This window comes from Squalius cephalus (genome assembly GCF_949319135.1).
Source record: "Squalius cephalus genome assembly, chromosome: 12".
NCBI lineage: Eukaryota > Metazoa > Chordata > Actinopteri > Cypriniformes > Leuciscidae > Squalius > Squalius cephalus.
The window spans coordinates 32,367,433-32,381,520 of NC_137133.1; the positions used below are offsets into that span (position 1 = coordinate 32,367,433).

A 14,088-nucleotide genomic window follows, 5' to 3' on the forward strand; every position below is an offset into this window, starting at 1 on the left:
TACCATAGAGCAGTGTTTCCCAACCACTGTGCTGGTGCCCTGACAGGTTGTCAGGTCAGGTGTGCATGGAAAATGATCAAATTCCAAAAAATAAGTCAAAATAAATGCTACAAATAAGAATATATCATTGCTGTCAGGCCGAAACCTCGTAACTATATTTAATCATTTTTTGTTTTATAAAATGAATGTTATTGGTCATCCTTTACGTCTGTATGTGGATTTTACAAATATTTAACCAATGAAAAGCATTTAAAAGACGCTGTGGCTAAACCTCATATCTCCATTGGCTCCTCAAACTGTAGGTCAAAACTCCACCCGACCATATTGCGCCATCAGCCCATTTTACAGCTGGTTTCTCGGCTGTCACAGAGGATGCGTTAAAGCGGACATAAGGTCATGGATATTAGAGATAGCCTATAGCCTACTGCCCTAACAAAAGACAAATTTTGAGCAAATAGATTTTTATTAATTCATGCGCATCCATACTCTCATCATTTTCTTCATAGTAAAATGCCAGTAACGCACAAAGGCAGTATAAAAAAAAAAACGGAAATTGTGACGCGTGATAATGCAAAAAAAAAAAAAAAAGGTTTCACGTGAGCACAAAATTCTACAAAAAACTTCAGAACATGCAAACCAAATATTTTCTACATTTAATATAAGAAGTCGGGCATCACTTTTGACCACTACTACACATTTTTTCATAATATACTTTTACATTTCGATTATGTCATACATTATATATATTATACTATATATATATACGCATTTATGTATGTATGCATGTATGTATGTATGTATGCATGCATGTTTTTAATTATGCCAACTCCTTTCCTCTAGCCTCATGAGGAATGAGTTCCAGAAAGTGGCACTCAATTTTGGGAAGGGGAATTTGCAAACTCCTACCTGTTATGCGCCAGCGATATCTCCTCATGCTCGCCAAACTCGCTGCGGTACGCTCCGCTCACCATGCGCGTGCTGGCCTTGTGCTCCCCGAAAACTGATTTCATGGCATCTGTGATCTCCCCCACCGAGCACCTACAGAAACCAACAGAATCCTTTAATCCACAGATAACCACATTATAACATGCAACACAATTCCTTTATTTTTGTTTGGATTGTTATATGATTGAATTTGAGTTTGCAGTGCATTAAACAGGCAAGAATCGCATTCCTTGTGTTCAAAGCGTGTGATCCCCCAATCTGCCGATGAGAAACAGCAGCTTTGCACTAAGCTTGGTAAAACACAGACACGCGGCACTAACTCGAGCTCTTCCAGCCAGACATCCAAAAGCAAGATAATATTTTTATAATATGGGGAAAAAAAGAAAAGAAACAAAAAAAGTTACAAATGATCCGAGTTGAGACAATGTCTCAATAAGGTTTATGTAGGGGTGGGCGATATGACAAAAATCTTAAAATCATGATATGAGTAATCTTATTTCACGATAACATATATCACGGTATAGTTATTTTTGCTTTAAACAAGGTTATGATATCAACATTTTTGATACCATTGAAAAACAAAAATAGTAAAAAACTAAAACATAGAAACTCTCAAGCTTACTGAAGACAAGTAAACAATCAGTGATAAAAGAAGAAAGAAACTAATTACAAATAATTAAGGCCAATAGGACAAAACTACAATAGAACAAAGACACAAATGAAATAAACCTACCTGAAAAACTTCACGCACTAGAAAAGAAAATCTACATAAATTGTATAAAGTAATTAAATGAACAAAAACCACTAGTTTTTACATAGTTTTCACTGTGTAAATTAAATATACATGTATTTATATTTTATTAAAGTTACAAAGGTAATTCAGTCAAGATCAATGAGTGATTTTCTCGTTTTCTTTTATGGTTAGATAAACATTAATGACACAGACAGCAGCAGTTATATTAGGCTGCTGTCTATTTAAGATCAAATGCATGGATCCAATATACAGTTACACACGATTTCTTTCTCAACCATTTAAATTCATCTAAAGTCCCACTGTCGTCAATAATTTTATCCCTTAAAACTCATCTTTGATTGACTTTTTTTCAAATGTAACTCTACACCCTTGCCTCATTTAGTATAGCGGTTCTATGAATATGCAAATAAGGCCCGCCTCAGTTCAGTACTCGCACGCTCTATGATAGGACTATCGTCTCTATCATAACTGCGACCTATCTCTATCATAACTAACTCTACCAGTTGACAAATTTCTATGGGTTTATTGTGTCTACCGCTTTATCGCCCACCCCTAGGTATATGTGCAGCAGGGTTGTAATTATAACTGAAACTAAAACCATAAAAAAATATACCTGCGATGAGCAAAAACAGACCATATAGCATGTGCAGGTTTCATGAGCGCTGATGGATGAGAGACCTGTACTTTGCTTTTGTCTTCCTGTCGCTTCAAACTATGATATCTCATCATATATTATGATGGACTGCAGGACTCTGCTGCAACCTCACTCGAGTTTCTTTGTGAATACTTATACAAATGATTAGATCAAATCTAATAAATAATAAATGCGCACAATACTGATAAATAATTTGTGATCTAATGAATAATAAATGAAACACTAGATAGTGATGTGTTATGTAATAAAGAAGATAGTTCTGTATCACCAAACTACATTTTTTTTTACCGATTTACTGAATGTGTGAGAGGAGCTTGCATGTGCAGACGGAAATCTTTCACGTCTTTAGCGCAAACGATGCAAGTCACACACTAATAGTATATGCCAATAAGTTATGAAGAAGTTTAGAGTTAAGGCCCAACAACGACAACTATAAAAATGACTATAATGATAACTAGTAAATGCTTGAGCTCTTTAAAGCAGAATGGATTCTGATTGGCCGTCAAGAGTTTTTACAGAAAAAATAACTGTTTCTCTGTGCCATTATAGTTGTGCTGTGAACTCAACTATTATTTTACATTTTTAGTATTATTTTTAAAACTATATCTTAATCGTTATAGTTATCGTTCTTGTTGTGAACAGGCCTTTAATGGTGGGAATAAACCTTTCGTGAGTGTGTTTGTGTTTTCAACTGTGAATTTCACACCCAGTTTTCAAAGCCCCCTGCATCTGGAAGTCACGTAGGTAGACTCACCGGGCTCTCGCAGCCTCCACAGCGAGCTCCAGGATATTTCCATCTCTGGTACGTGCACACTGCACGATCGCGGCCAAGCACCTCTTCGCCGCCTCTGCATCTCTGCTCTCTCTGACCTGCAATGCAATGGCAGCCTCATTACCATCTGCAAACACTGGCCCCGGATGAGCCATATAAACATACAACAACATGGAATCAGTATGGAGTGTATAAACAACATGGGTGGCATTTAAATTCATGCAGATGGAGGTGTGGGAGAGCATTAATACATTGTGGGTGAAAGAGTCTCAGAAAACACAGCATATAGTGCAGAATCAGATTATTATAACTAAAGTAATTGCTGTAAATGGGGTGAACAAATTGTGAAGGCAGTGAAACACAGAGAAGTTACTGTGTTCCTTCACATGCTCTAGCTTGTGCTAATATTGTGCAGAACAAGTTCATTTAATAAAAAAAATAAAAATAAAAAAAGGATCATCTGACTGTTAAATGATGGTGTGTGATCTGGAAGGGATCTCCTTTCAGTGTTGTTTTGCTGAATACAACTAAATAATAATAAAAATAATTAGAAATAAATTGTCAGTAATTGAAATGAAGCTAGAAAAAATATATATAAATATTAGGGGAAATAATTAAAGCTTTAAAAATGAATCAAAGTTATATAGGGTTATAAAAAACAAAACAAAATGCATAACAAAATTACTAAAACTTACACTAAAATGTAAAAAAAAAAAAAAAAACAGTTAATACAATATATTAATAAATACTATAAGAGCACTGAAATAATGACAAACCCCAAAGTAATAATAGTGATTCCTTTGTAGAATCTTCATAACATACATTATATTTTCTCTAAGGACAACTTATAATATTAGATATTAATATTAAAATAAAGTTTGTCTCATTCAGAGGGAAGAGATGACAAGGTAGTTGCAGGTTCAATATAAGTTAAGCTCTATCAGTTGAATTTGTGGCATAATGTCCATTATCAGAGATAATACTTGAATCTTTTTCAAAATAAAATAAAATAAAATAAAATATCTCAAATAAAATAATTATGGCAAGTACACAGGCCCATTGATTTTGAGGGTTTAAAAAGAGCAAATGTGCAGCTTGAAATGTTGTTTAGTTGCAGACTTCCATTTCCAGTTTATTACTTTACACATATTTGCTGTTCTTTTTCACAACATGGAGTCTACATTATTTTCCAAGGTACCAAACATAGGTATCATAAGGTACAGTACATACTTTCTGAACTGAAGATGTTTTGGGAAACCATGAAGAGATGATGTGTGCACAGATCCCAAATGCTTCCAGATCAAACAAACCACCTTCAAATATTTGAGCCGTCACTGACAGAAACTATAAAATTGGTTTCATGCATTTACATTTTCAACATCAATATACAGACTGTCATCACATGAGAACTCCCAAGCAACGTGCTGTCGACTTGCATTTATCATCAATCTTCAAACTAAAGTTTATTTCTTAGCGTGACAACAGATAAAACAACCTGCGAGAAAGTCTTCACTCCAGGGAAATGGCAATAAACCCACAAAGTGTGATTTAAACATGAAAAATGTATCACACACTTTATCACATCAAACTGCTCTATAGATTCATAGAAAACATGCAGCACAAATAAGTGGTTAACTAGATATTCACAAAGAGCCATGCATTATTAGAAACCCATGACATTTATTTGAATGTCAATGTGTTTAGAGGGTAGAGTAGGGCAACAAAAGACACTACATATGGTCTGGTGTATGAGAAACGATTGTTAGGAACCTTTTTCCTGTTGTATGGGAATGCAAACTTCACAACACTTGTATTCGAAATTATTCAACCCCCATTGCAAATCAGGCTTATTGGCAAAATGTAGACTTTCCGCTGTTTGCAATGAACAAAAGGGAAGTCATTGAAAAATGCATTTTCAGTTGAATTTGGGGAAAGCACTTGAAACATTTGTTGTGTTGAGCTATTTCAATTACTTTAGTTTGATTTGTTCATTGCAAACAGCTGAAAGTCAGTACATTTTGTTCAAATTTGCAATGAGGGTTGAATCATTTCGATTACAACTGCAAGACAATCAGCGAAACATTGAACTTGAACATTTACATGCCAAACACACTGATTCACTAAAATGATTTGGTCAATCATTAGCCTTCATCACCATGCTATTTTGCAACGGCCAACCGACTGCACAGTATCCTATACAGATTCACTGCTGAAAGCTCATTAGATATATTAATAATCCCTTGAAGGAAAAGATAAATGCAATCCAATATCAAAGCATTATATCTAATTTGATGCAGGAGATCAAATGATGAGCAAATGAAATGCATTTCAGTGAATCCACTTAAAGAGGGTGGATTTACAATCCCTCTTATTGTATTATATAATGAATGGCAAATCATAGTTTTCCTAAAACCAGTGTATCTATTCTGGTATTTATGATACAGGGAATGTCTGATTTAGGTATCTGAGAGGTTACTAAAGGGTCTGACCCATGTCAGGAATGCAGTAACATTTGTTCTCTGAAAGAAGGGCTAAATCAGTAAACACTGTGTACTTGTTTTGTAATTCATTTCAAGTTAAGTTGAAAAGTTAAAGTTTCAAAGATAATGTCTTTAAATGAGCTAATATGCGTAAAGAACAGAAAACTATGTTTGGATGTTGCTAAAGGTTACTGTTAACCTATCATATGACAGTCATAGGGATAATTAGGTTATCAAATGATAAAGTATTAGTGTTAGTTTGAGGCTGGATCCCCTTACTCATTTTCTACAGCCTATGGAAGTGTGGAGAACTTTGTTGAACTTCAACTTTGACTCCAGGGGCCAGTTGCATTAAATTAGCCACTATGTTAAGACAGTGTCTTTACTAGTTTGACCAACTACCAGTTAGCCAAGGGGTAATCAGTTTTACTTTTCCATTTCAAAGTAAACCGAGTACCTTTTTATGTAGCTGACTTTAAGACTAGTCTAAGCAGTTTATGCAACCGTCTTTTTTTAACATATTGGTCTCTTTATGTGGTCTAACTGCAATTCCCTCACATTAAATATCAGTAAAACTGGCTATTAATATTTCTCAGACATTCTGAGTTGCAATGTTGGCTTGTCGCTCTCAAAATAATACAATAGCTCACACAAAAAGCACAGCTAGATATGTACCACATACATTCAATTTTTTTCTAATGTTTTCGAAAGTCTCTTGTGCTCACCAAGAACAAGTAAAAAAAGAGTAAAGGTGCAAAATATCAGAATTATAAATGTTAAATTTATTTTTTAATGTTTAACTAAACATTATTTTTAACCATTTTTATACATTATAAAACATAATTTATTTCTGTGATGTCACATGTCTATTATCATTCTAAAGACTGGGGACAAACGGATTGTAGTTGATCCGTACGGACCAGGCCCCAAGGTTCAGCACACATGTGTTTTGCGGATTAGTTTCACCGTCAATTTGGTACACGTGCGCACAGCCACACACACGGAGGCACGTTTCAGATAGAGTGCGAACAGCGAATAGATTCCTTTTTCGCATCCCCATTCGCTTGAAAGGACACATACACACAAAATTATGTCAAGAAACCTGTCTCAGCAAAACACTTTAATCTATATATAATTTATACAGTGAACACCAGTGTTATTTACATTTAGGCCTAATTACTGCATGTCTGTACCTGAATTCATACAGTTAGACCTTACTTTATTTGTAATTTGTAATTGTATTTATCTATGCTTGTAATTAATGCATTTGATTAGATTTTTTTTTATTAAATGTTTTTATTAAATAATAATGTTTGAACATTATTAGTTAGACTGGTATCGAAGTACTTAAAGTGTGCTTTAGGTAATAAATGGACAGCAAAGATACATTTGTCGCCCCAATCCCCAAAATAATTTTGTGCTGATCCAAAAAATCATCCGATACATTCATCAAAAACCATAATATGATTCGAACTATGAGTTTTGTGATCCGTTGAACCACTAAGACAGAGAGTGATAATAAAAGACAAATTCAATATACAACTTATTGATGATGAATACTATGTACAGGCAACCAGATGAACCCAGAATAGTTTCTTAAGTATTTTTCTATAGAAAACCATTCTAAAGAAAATGCTTAAAAGGTGCAGCAAAATAATGCTTCGCGAAAAATAAAGCGAAGATGATGAAAGAATGACAACTAAGAACAAACAAGTAATAAAAACTCAGTGAGTGTTTTAGCGCAATTTTCTGACGTCATGGGATCACAACACTAAGAGATAGTACTTTTTTTTTTTTGTTTTTTTTTTTTTGTGTGCGTTCCCGGGATTAGACCTTCCTTAACATAATGCCGAAAACCCGAAGTCTCTAGGTGGTCTGGTTGAGGAGGAGATAGAAGTGCAAGATTGGTGCGCACAGACAGAACAGAAATCATGAGTTAACAATCGCAATTTTGTCCGTAGGAAAATTGCGCTAAAAATGAACACAGTACACAAGAGTATACACAAGGAAGAGTTGGTTGTTAGTCACCAGCAACAGCACATCAGCTCCAGAGAAACAATGACACTTAAAACTGTCCTGTTACTACAGCTACATTACAAAAGCATGTTACTCACATTTGGAGCAGAAACAACACAACCTCTGTGTCCGTTTTCAGGCCTTCCCACTAAAGGCATCTCCAGCACAGGAAAGTTTTTCTAATATTAGATCCTAAAGCTCTTGCCTGATCATAACCCTTCTTTTTCCAGTGATATTCCTCTGAGCTTTTCTCTTTTGTAATGTCTCTCAGCCATTTCTCTTTCTACAGTCTTTCTTCAAATCTCCCTCTTGCTCACTCTCTCTCCTCCCCCATCATGAGGGGACACGCCCCCTACTGCTGATTGGCTACAAGTGTGTTATGGTGCTCAGTCGGATCCACTTTCAACAGGATTTCTCAGAAATCGCTTACTGCACCTTTAACCATTTTGCATGTTGCATTCATATTCTGGTCTCTGCTTGCTTATATATATATATATATATATAGTACGCATTATCAATAAGGTGTATACTGAATATGATTTTTAAATATGTTTTAGTACATTAAAGACACTTTAAGCGTTTTTCACGTTAAGTGTTTAAGAATGTTCCACTGATTTAGTGATTGAAATACTGCAGCAGGTGCTGAATATGGATCAAAAGTGCATTTTTGTTCACAAATTTCAGTTTATCTTCTTTTGAGATGGCAAAAAAGACAGCCCTGTGCTGCAGTTCTATGGATGTTTTGCCCTCCAGGTCTCCACGGCAGCCATGTAACTGAAAACTATGAATATGATCATTATTTTTTGGATTTATTATAAATTGCTTCTACTAAATGAAATAAAAACTGCAAATGTGTATTAAAAACAAATGAAAACATATGTTATTTTAACAAAACGCAACTATTCCAAACCCAATTATCTCAGCTCAAGACTAATGCAACTTTCTTTTCATGCTGACTTGAAGTCCAGATCGCTCCTACAGCCTTGTATGCTTCTCTACTTTCTCTGACTCTGAAGAATAAAATGATCAATTATGACCATTTCAATGGAGCACTTCAAGTGCTCGATTGAATTAAAGCCCTTGATTGTGATTAGGTAACTTCACAGAGTGCTCGGTTGGGAACGGACTATACGTGACCATCTCAGATCACGTCAATACGGATGAAGGCACTCGACTTCAAAATCCGTGCTGTGAGTCATCGCCAGAGGGAACTAACCTTCTGTAGCTTTTCAATCTGCTTGTTACGCACAGCTGTGTTGTCGATGGAAAGCACGTCGACGGATTCTTCCTTCTCCAGGCGGTACTTGTTGACCCCCACGATGACCTCAGAGCCTATAGTGAGACAGAGACAGTGCGAGAGGGCATCAGTAGCAGAGCCTAAAAAATGAAGGGCAACACTAGACACCTGGAGCTGAAATAAAAGCATCACAGCTTCGCAATGTGCATGCCCTGTAGGTAAAGATCAGAGGGTACAGATTTAATGGGCTCAAACTTCTCATTATGAGGCGAGGATATTCATCCATATAGAAACGAGAGCTCGCAGGGAGTGTTCTATTACCTTACAGCACATGTTCATTAAACACAAACCTGGAGAGATATCATTGCAACTGTCTTGGGTAGTCAAGAGTTTTGGCTATTGGAATCAAGTGTAGGTTGAATCAGAATCAGAATGAGATTTATTGACAAGCATCTCCACCGAATTTGTCTTTGAAAATAATTAAAATAAAATACAGACAAGTGAATAAAATATATAGAGTAAATGAATAGACAATAGACAATATATGCATGTACAAATATGTAACATTTAATTATTCAGAAGAATGTGAATAAGATGAAAGGATATGTTAAACAAATATGAGTCTGAATGTTTGGTATTGCACAAATGTTTTTTATTGCACAGGGGATGCAATAGTCCATGTTATATATTATTTAGGGGCAAAACCACCCAGGAAGAGTGAGTGGGGAAATTTGGAACTGATGGTGCAATACTGAATGAGAATAAATGTAAAGTCTTACAGCAATGATTCTTACATTAGAGTTTTGTGGATTTTCATTCATGTGTATTAGCCTGGAAGTCATCTACATATACTAGCTACTTATTTTAGTTTAATTGAGATACTATTATACATTTTTAGTCATATTTTTCATTAGTTTTACCATATTTAAGCTTTAGTATTTTTTTGTATTTTTGCAATTTTATTAATTTATATTTTTTTAATAGTTATTTCATATTAGTGAACTTATTTTATTTTTGTTATGGTATTTTAGTAATGAAAAAAAAATTTTTTTAGTTTTAATTTTAGCTAACTATAACAACTCTGCCCCTAAAATATGAGAATATTTTTTAGCAGTTACACTACCTTACAAAGTTTGGGGTAACTTTTCATTCACCAATGATACATTAAATTGATCAAAAGTGATAGTTAACATATTTATAATGTTACAAAAGATTTCTATTGAAAAAAAAAATGCTTCTTTTGAACTTAGTCATATCAGAATGCATATTAGAATCAGTATATTATAATGATTTCTGTAGGATCATGTGACACTGAAGACTGGAGACTCAGCGTTGTATCACAGCATTAAATTACATTTTAAAATATATTAAGAAAGAAAATAGTTATTTTAAATTGTAATAATAATTCACAATATTACAGTTTTTACAGTATAAATGCAGCCTTGTTGAGCATAAGAGACTTCTTTAAAGTAGAGTACACATTTAAAATTTGGAAAGCAAACAAAAAATTGATGACTCGCCCTGCACTATACAAATTTGTCTAATTAAATGCTCTTTAAAATGAAGAAGCCCCTCCCTCTTGTAACCAATCACGTCAACGAGTGGATCTGAACTGGTGTGAGTGAGTGGAGGCGGGGCTAATTTGCATATTCATAGAACCGCGTATACTAAATGAGGCAAGGGTGTAGAGTTACATTCACGCTATTTTAAAGGGTTAGTTCACCCAAAAATGAAAATTCTGTCAGTAATTACTCACCCTCATGTTGTTCCAACCCCGTAAGACCTTCGTTCATCTTCGAAACACAAATTAAAATATTTTTGATTAAATCTGAGAGCTGTCTCACTCCTCCATAGGCTTCTAAGGGACTGAAACTTGCTGGCCCAGAAAATGTATTAAAGACATCGTTAAAATAGTCCAAGTGACTCCAGTGGCTCGATCTTAAGTTTATAAAGCGACGAGAATACTTTTTGTGAGCAAAAACAAACAAAAATAATGACTTATTCCACTTTTCATTTCTTTCTCTCTGGGCCTCGAGTCTTTTCTCGTAGTGTTTAAGCGTAGCGCGTCTGTGTTGCACGTCACCACGTAGGCTCACAATTGGCTGGTCATGTGTGTGATACGTGGTGACGTGCAACACAGACGCGCTACGCTTAAACACTACGTGAAAAGACTCGAGGCCCAGAGAGAAGGAAATGAAAAGTGGAATAAAGTCGTTATTTTTGTTTGTTTTTGCGCACAAAAAGTATTCTCGTCGCTTTATAAACTTAAGATCGAGGCACTGGAGTCACTTGGACTATATTAACGATGTCTTTAATACATTTTCTGGGCCAGCAAGTTTCAGTCCCTTAGAAGCCTATGGAGGAGTGAGACAGCTCTCAGATTTCATCAAAAATATCTTAATTTGTGTTCCGAAGATGAATGAAGGTCTTACGGGGTTGGAACAACATGAGGGTGAGTAATGACTGACAGAATTTTCATTTTTGGGTGAACTAACCCTTTAAGGCATGAAGAATTTTTTTCATTTTGGTGATCAAAGATGAGTTTTAAGGGATACCATTATTGACTACAGGGCAGGCGGACTTTAAAAAAAAGAGAAAGGCTTTCTGAAAACTTTCTGAAAATAAAGAAATGTAAACCCTGAACAAGTGAAGTGAATGACAGGACAGAAGATAAATGACAGGCTGGTCCATTCATACATATTCCACCACTCATGCACATGAGAAAAATCCATCGAGGGCCCTCAAGATCAATGTCTTGACTGTCTGGGGCCTTAACAAACCCAGGGAGCTTCATACATCTGCTGAAAACCCAATATGGGTTCAATTCTGTTTGAAATGTTGCTTCTTGCATCTTTCAAAGACCCTGGGTCCACTCAGTAAATATTTACACAAACATCAAGACAACACGGATCATCATGGATTTGAAATAAAGTTCGTGAATAAAGTTTAAAGATTCTGAAAAATGTAAAACAAAGAAACGTAAAATGAATTATAAATATTTCAGGTAGTTTAGCCCAAGCACTGCTGTCATTAGAGTAAAAAGAAAATGTTATTTTTTTTCAATTCAACTTTACTTCAAATTATTATGCTAATGATATAAAGTTGAGGGGGAAAAAATGCAAAATACTTCCTGAAAAATGCTAAATACATTTCTCACTCATTCTTGAGAGCAGTGTGATAATAGGCTCTTATAAGATGTGTGTGTGGTTCATGGCAGGTGTTGCTAATGCTTCCACCATTTCATTAATGTGATTATTTATTTACACACTTTCTGTCCTCCCAGAGTCCATCAGGACGCATTAGAGTGGCTTCTGAAGTCTTTAGCGATAACTGTGTAGCGTTCACCCAAAGAGAACATCACTTGCGCAAGCCTACAGCCACTAAAATATCCAGCTGTGCGGCATCTGTGAGTTATTTAAATTATGCATAACTCCATGGAGAAAGAGCCACTTGCAAAACATTACCTGATGTGAAGGAACATTCAATTTAAGACATCAAACTTAAGGCCTCAGGACTGGAAATAGAAGCATGCATGAGAAAGTGAAAATCTTGTGTTTCAAGTTTTTCATGGAGGCATTTGGCATAATGATTATTGTATGTGAGTGTCATGCATGTTAAAAGACTGCCCCCTAGTGGCACTGTATTTCTCAATCAGCAAAGCATAAAAAAATTGGGAGCCAATTAATGCATCACTCAAGCATGTCAATATCGGAGATCTCATACTTAATTTTTAGACTACACAGACAGAATGATCAATTAAAAAAAAAATCATTGTTAATATCTCTGCATCTGCAGTTCTGGTTCACTGTTGATCAGAGCATTATGCACATCTGTGTATAGAGATCTTATATGGCATCTCTACTGCCATCTGTCACAAATCCTCCGGTGACGCCAGAGAAATCTACTTCAAAACGACAACAGCAGATGCCACAAGATGCAAAACAAAATGTTCACACTTTTCTCTCACTAATTCTAATAGAATTCGAATTTGTCTTCGAATATTTCTTCGAATGTCCAAGAAATTACATTAATTCAGCTATTTTTGCCATTTTCTCCACCCTGAAAGTAATGAACTTTCTGCACCACACTGTCATTTCCATCACATCTAAAATTATGCATTTAACAGCGTACAGGTGGAAATGACATTTTAAACATTTCTGGAATGAAATGCCCAACTTTCTAACTCTAATTACATAGCTAGCATATTTCGCCATGCATACTAAAATACACACACACGCACGCACTCACGCACACACACACGCACACACACACAAACTATGTTTTCACATTTTTACAAAATTAATGCTTGGTTACAATAAAACCAATAAATAAAATGTTACAATAAAATGTTTTGTTCAGAAGTGCTTTACCATCAGTTTTGTTTATCGTCTTCATAAATCACATGACACAACAGTTGTAATTTGTGTAAACACGGACAAAAAAATATATATAATAAAATTTGTAATGGTTTATGATTGTTTTCATTTTTATTGAGACAGTAATAGCTTAAAAATGTAATAATTAAAGTATTTTTCTAGATTGAAAGTCTAGTTACATGGGCAAAAAAAAAAAACTATATATAAATTATATATATAAAAAAAATCGAATCTAATAGTATCTAAAAAAAAATATCATATTTTTAAAACAATTAATACAATAATTTTATAAAGACAGCAGAGAGCAATGCTAATATTCCAACGCTGTGTAAATCATTTCTGATACGTGCTAACTTCAGAAGTTTCCATTCCTTTTTCAATTTTAAAATTCCCTGCTATTTCTAGGTTTTCAACGACTGTGAAAGTGCTAAAAACTGATGCTTGACAAGACAGTTTAAATTCTTTCCAGGCAATTGTGTTCCAATTTCTGAGCCTGTCACACTGATAACAAGTCACATAATAAACAGAGCAATTCCAAGAGGGTCCTCACACCATCGGCGCTCGGGCCCTAATTAGGCCTACCTTCGAGACAGGTTGTATTACTGCTATTGAGTTCAAAATGAATAGATGCCACCCCAAAAACACGCCCTACATTCAAAAACCTCTCCAAACGGTGCTGATTTTTCATGGCAAGCATGTCAGTGCTTCTGAAAACTGTCTGTCACCAGAGTGCATTGACAAGCCGTTTAGAGGGCGTGTGGTCAGTGATTTTCGCTCGAGTGATTGATTGATGTCTCCACAGCGGGCGAGAGGATCCTAACGTGACATCTGCCTTAACACACACTCACTGCTT

General features: G+C 35.2%; 1 protein-coding gene across 2 annotated transcripts in view; it reads right to left on the reverse strand.

The window, feature by feature from the left end:
* mmut (methylmalonyl CoA mutase) overlaps nt 1-14,088 on the reverse strand; it is a 33,748-nt gene that overhangs the window by 12,198 nt on the left and 7,462 nt on the right. For both annotated transcript variants that reach the window (XM_079889157.1, XM_079889158.1), the window contains exons 8-10: nt 8,839-8,954; nt 3,109-3,224; nt 907-1,038 (exon numbers count right to left, since the gene is read on the reverse strand). In XM_079889157.1, the coding sequence (XP_079745283.1) occupies nt 907-1,038; nt 3,109-3,224; nt 8,839-8,954 (364 nt within the window). The remainder of the gene's footprint in view (nt 1-906; nt 1,039-3,108; nt 3,225-8,838; nt 8,955-14,088) is intronic.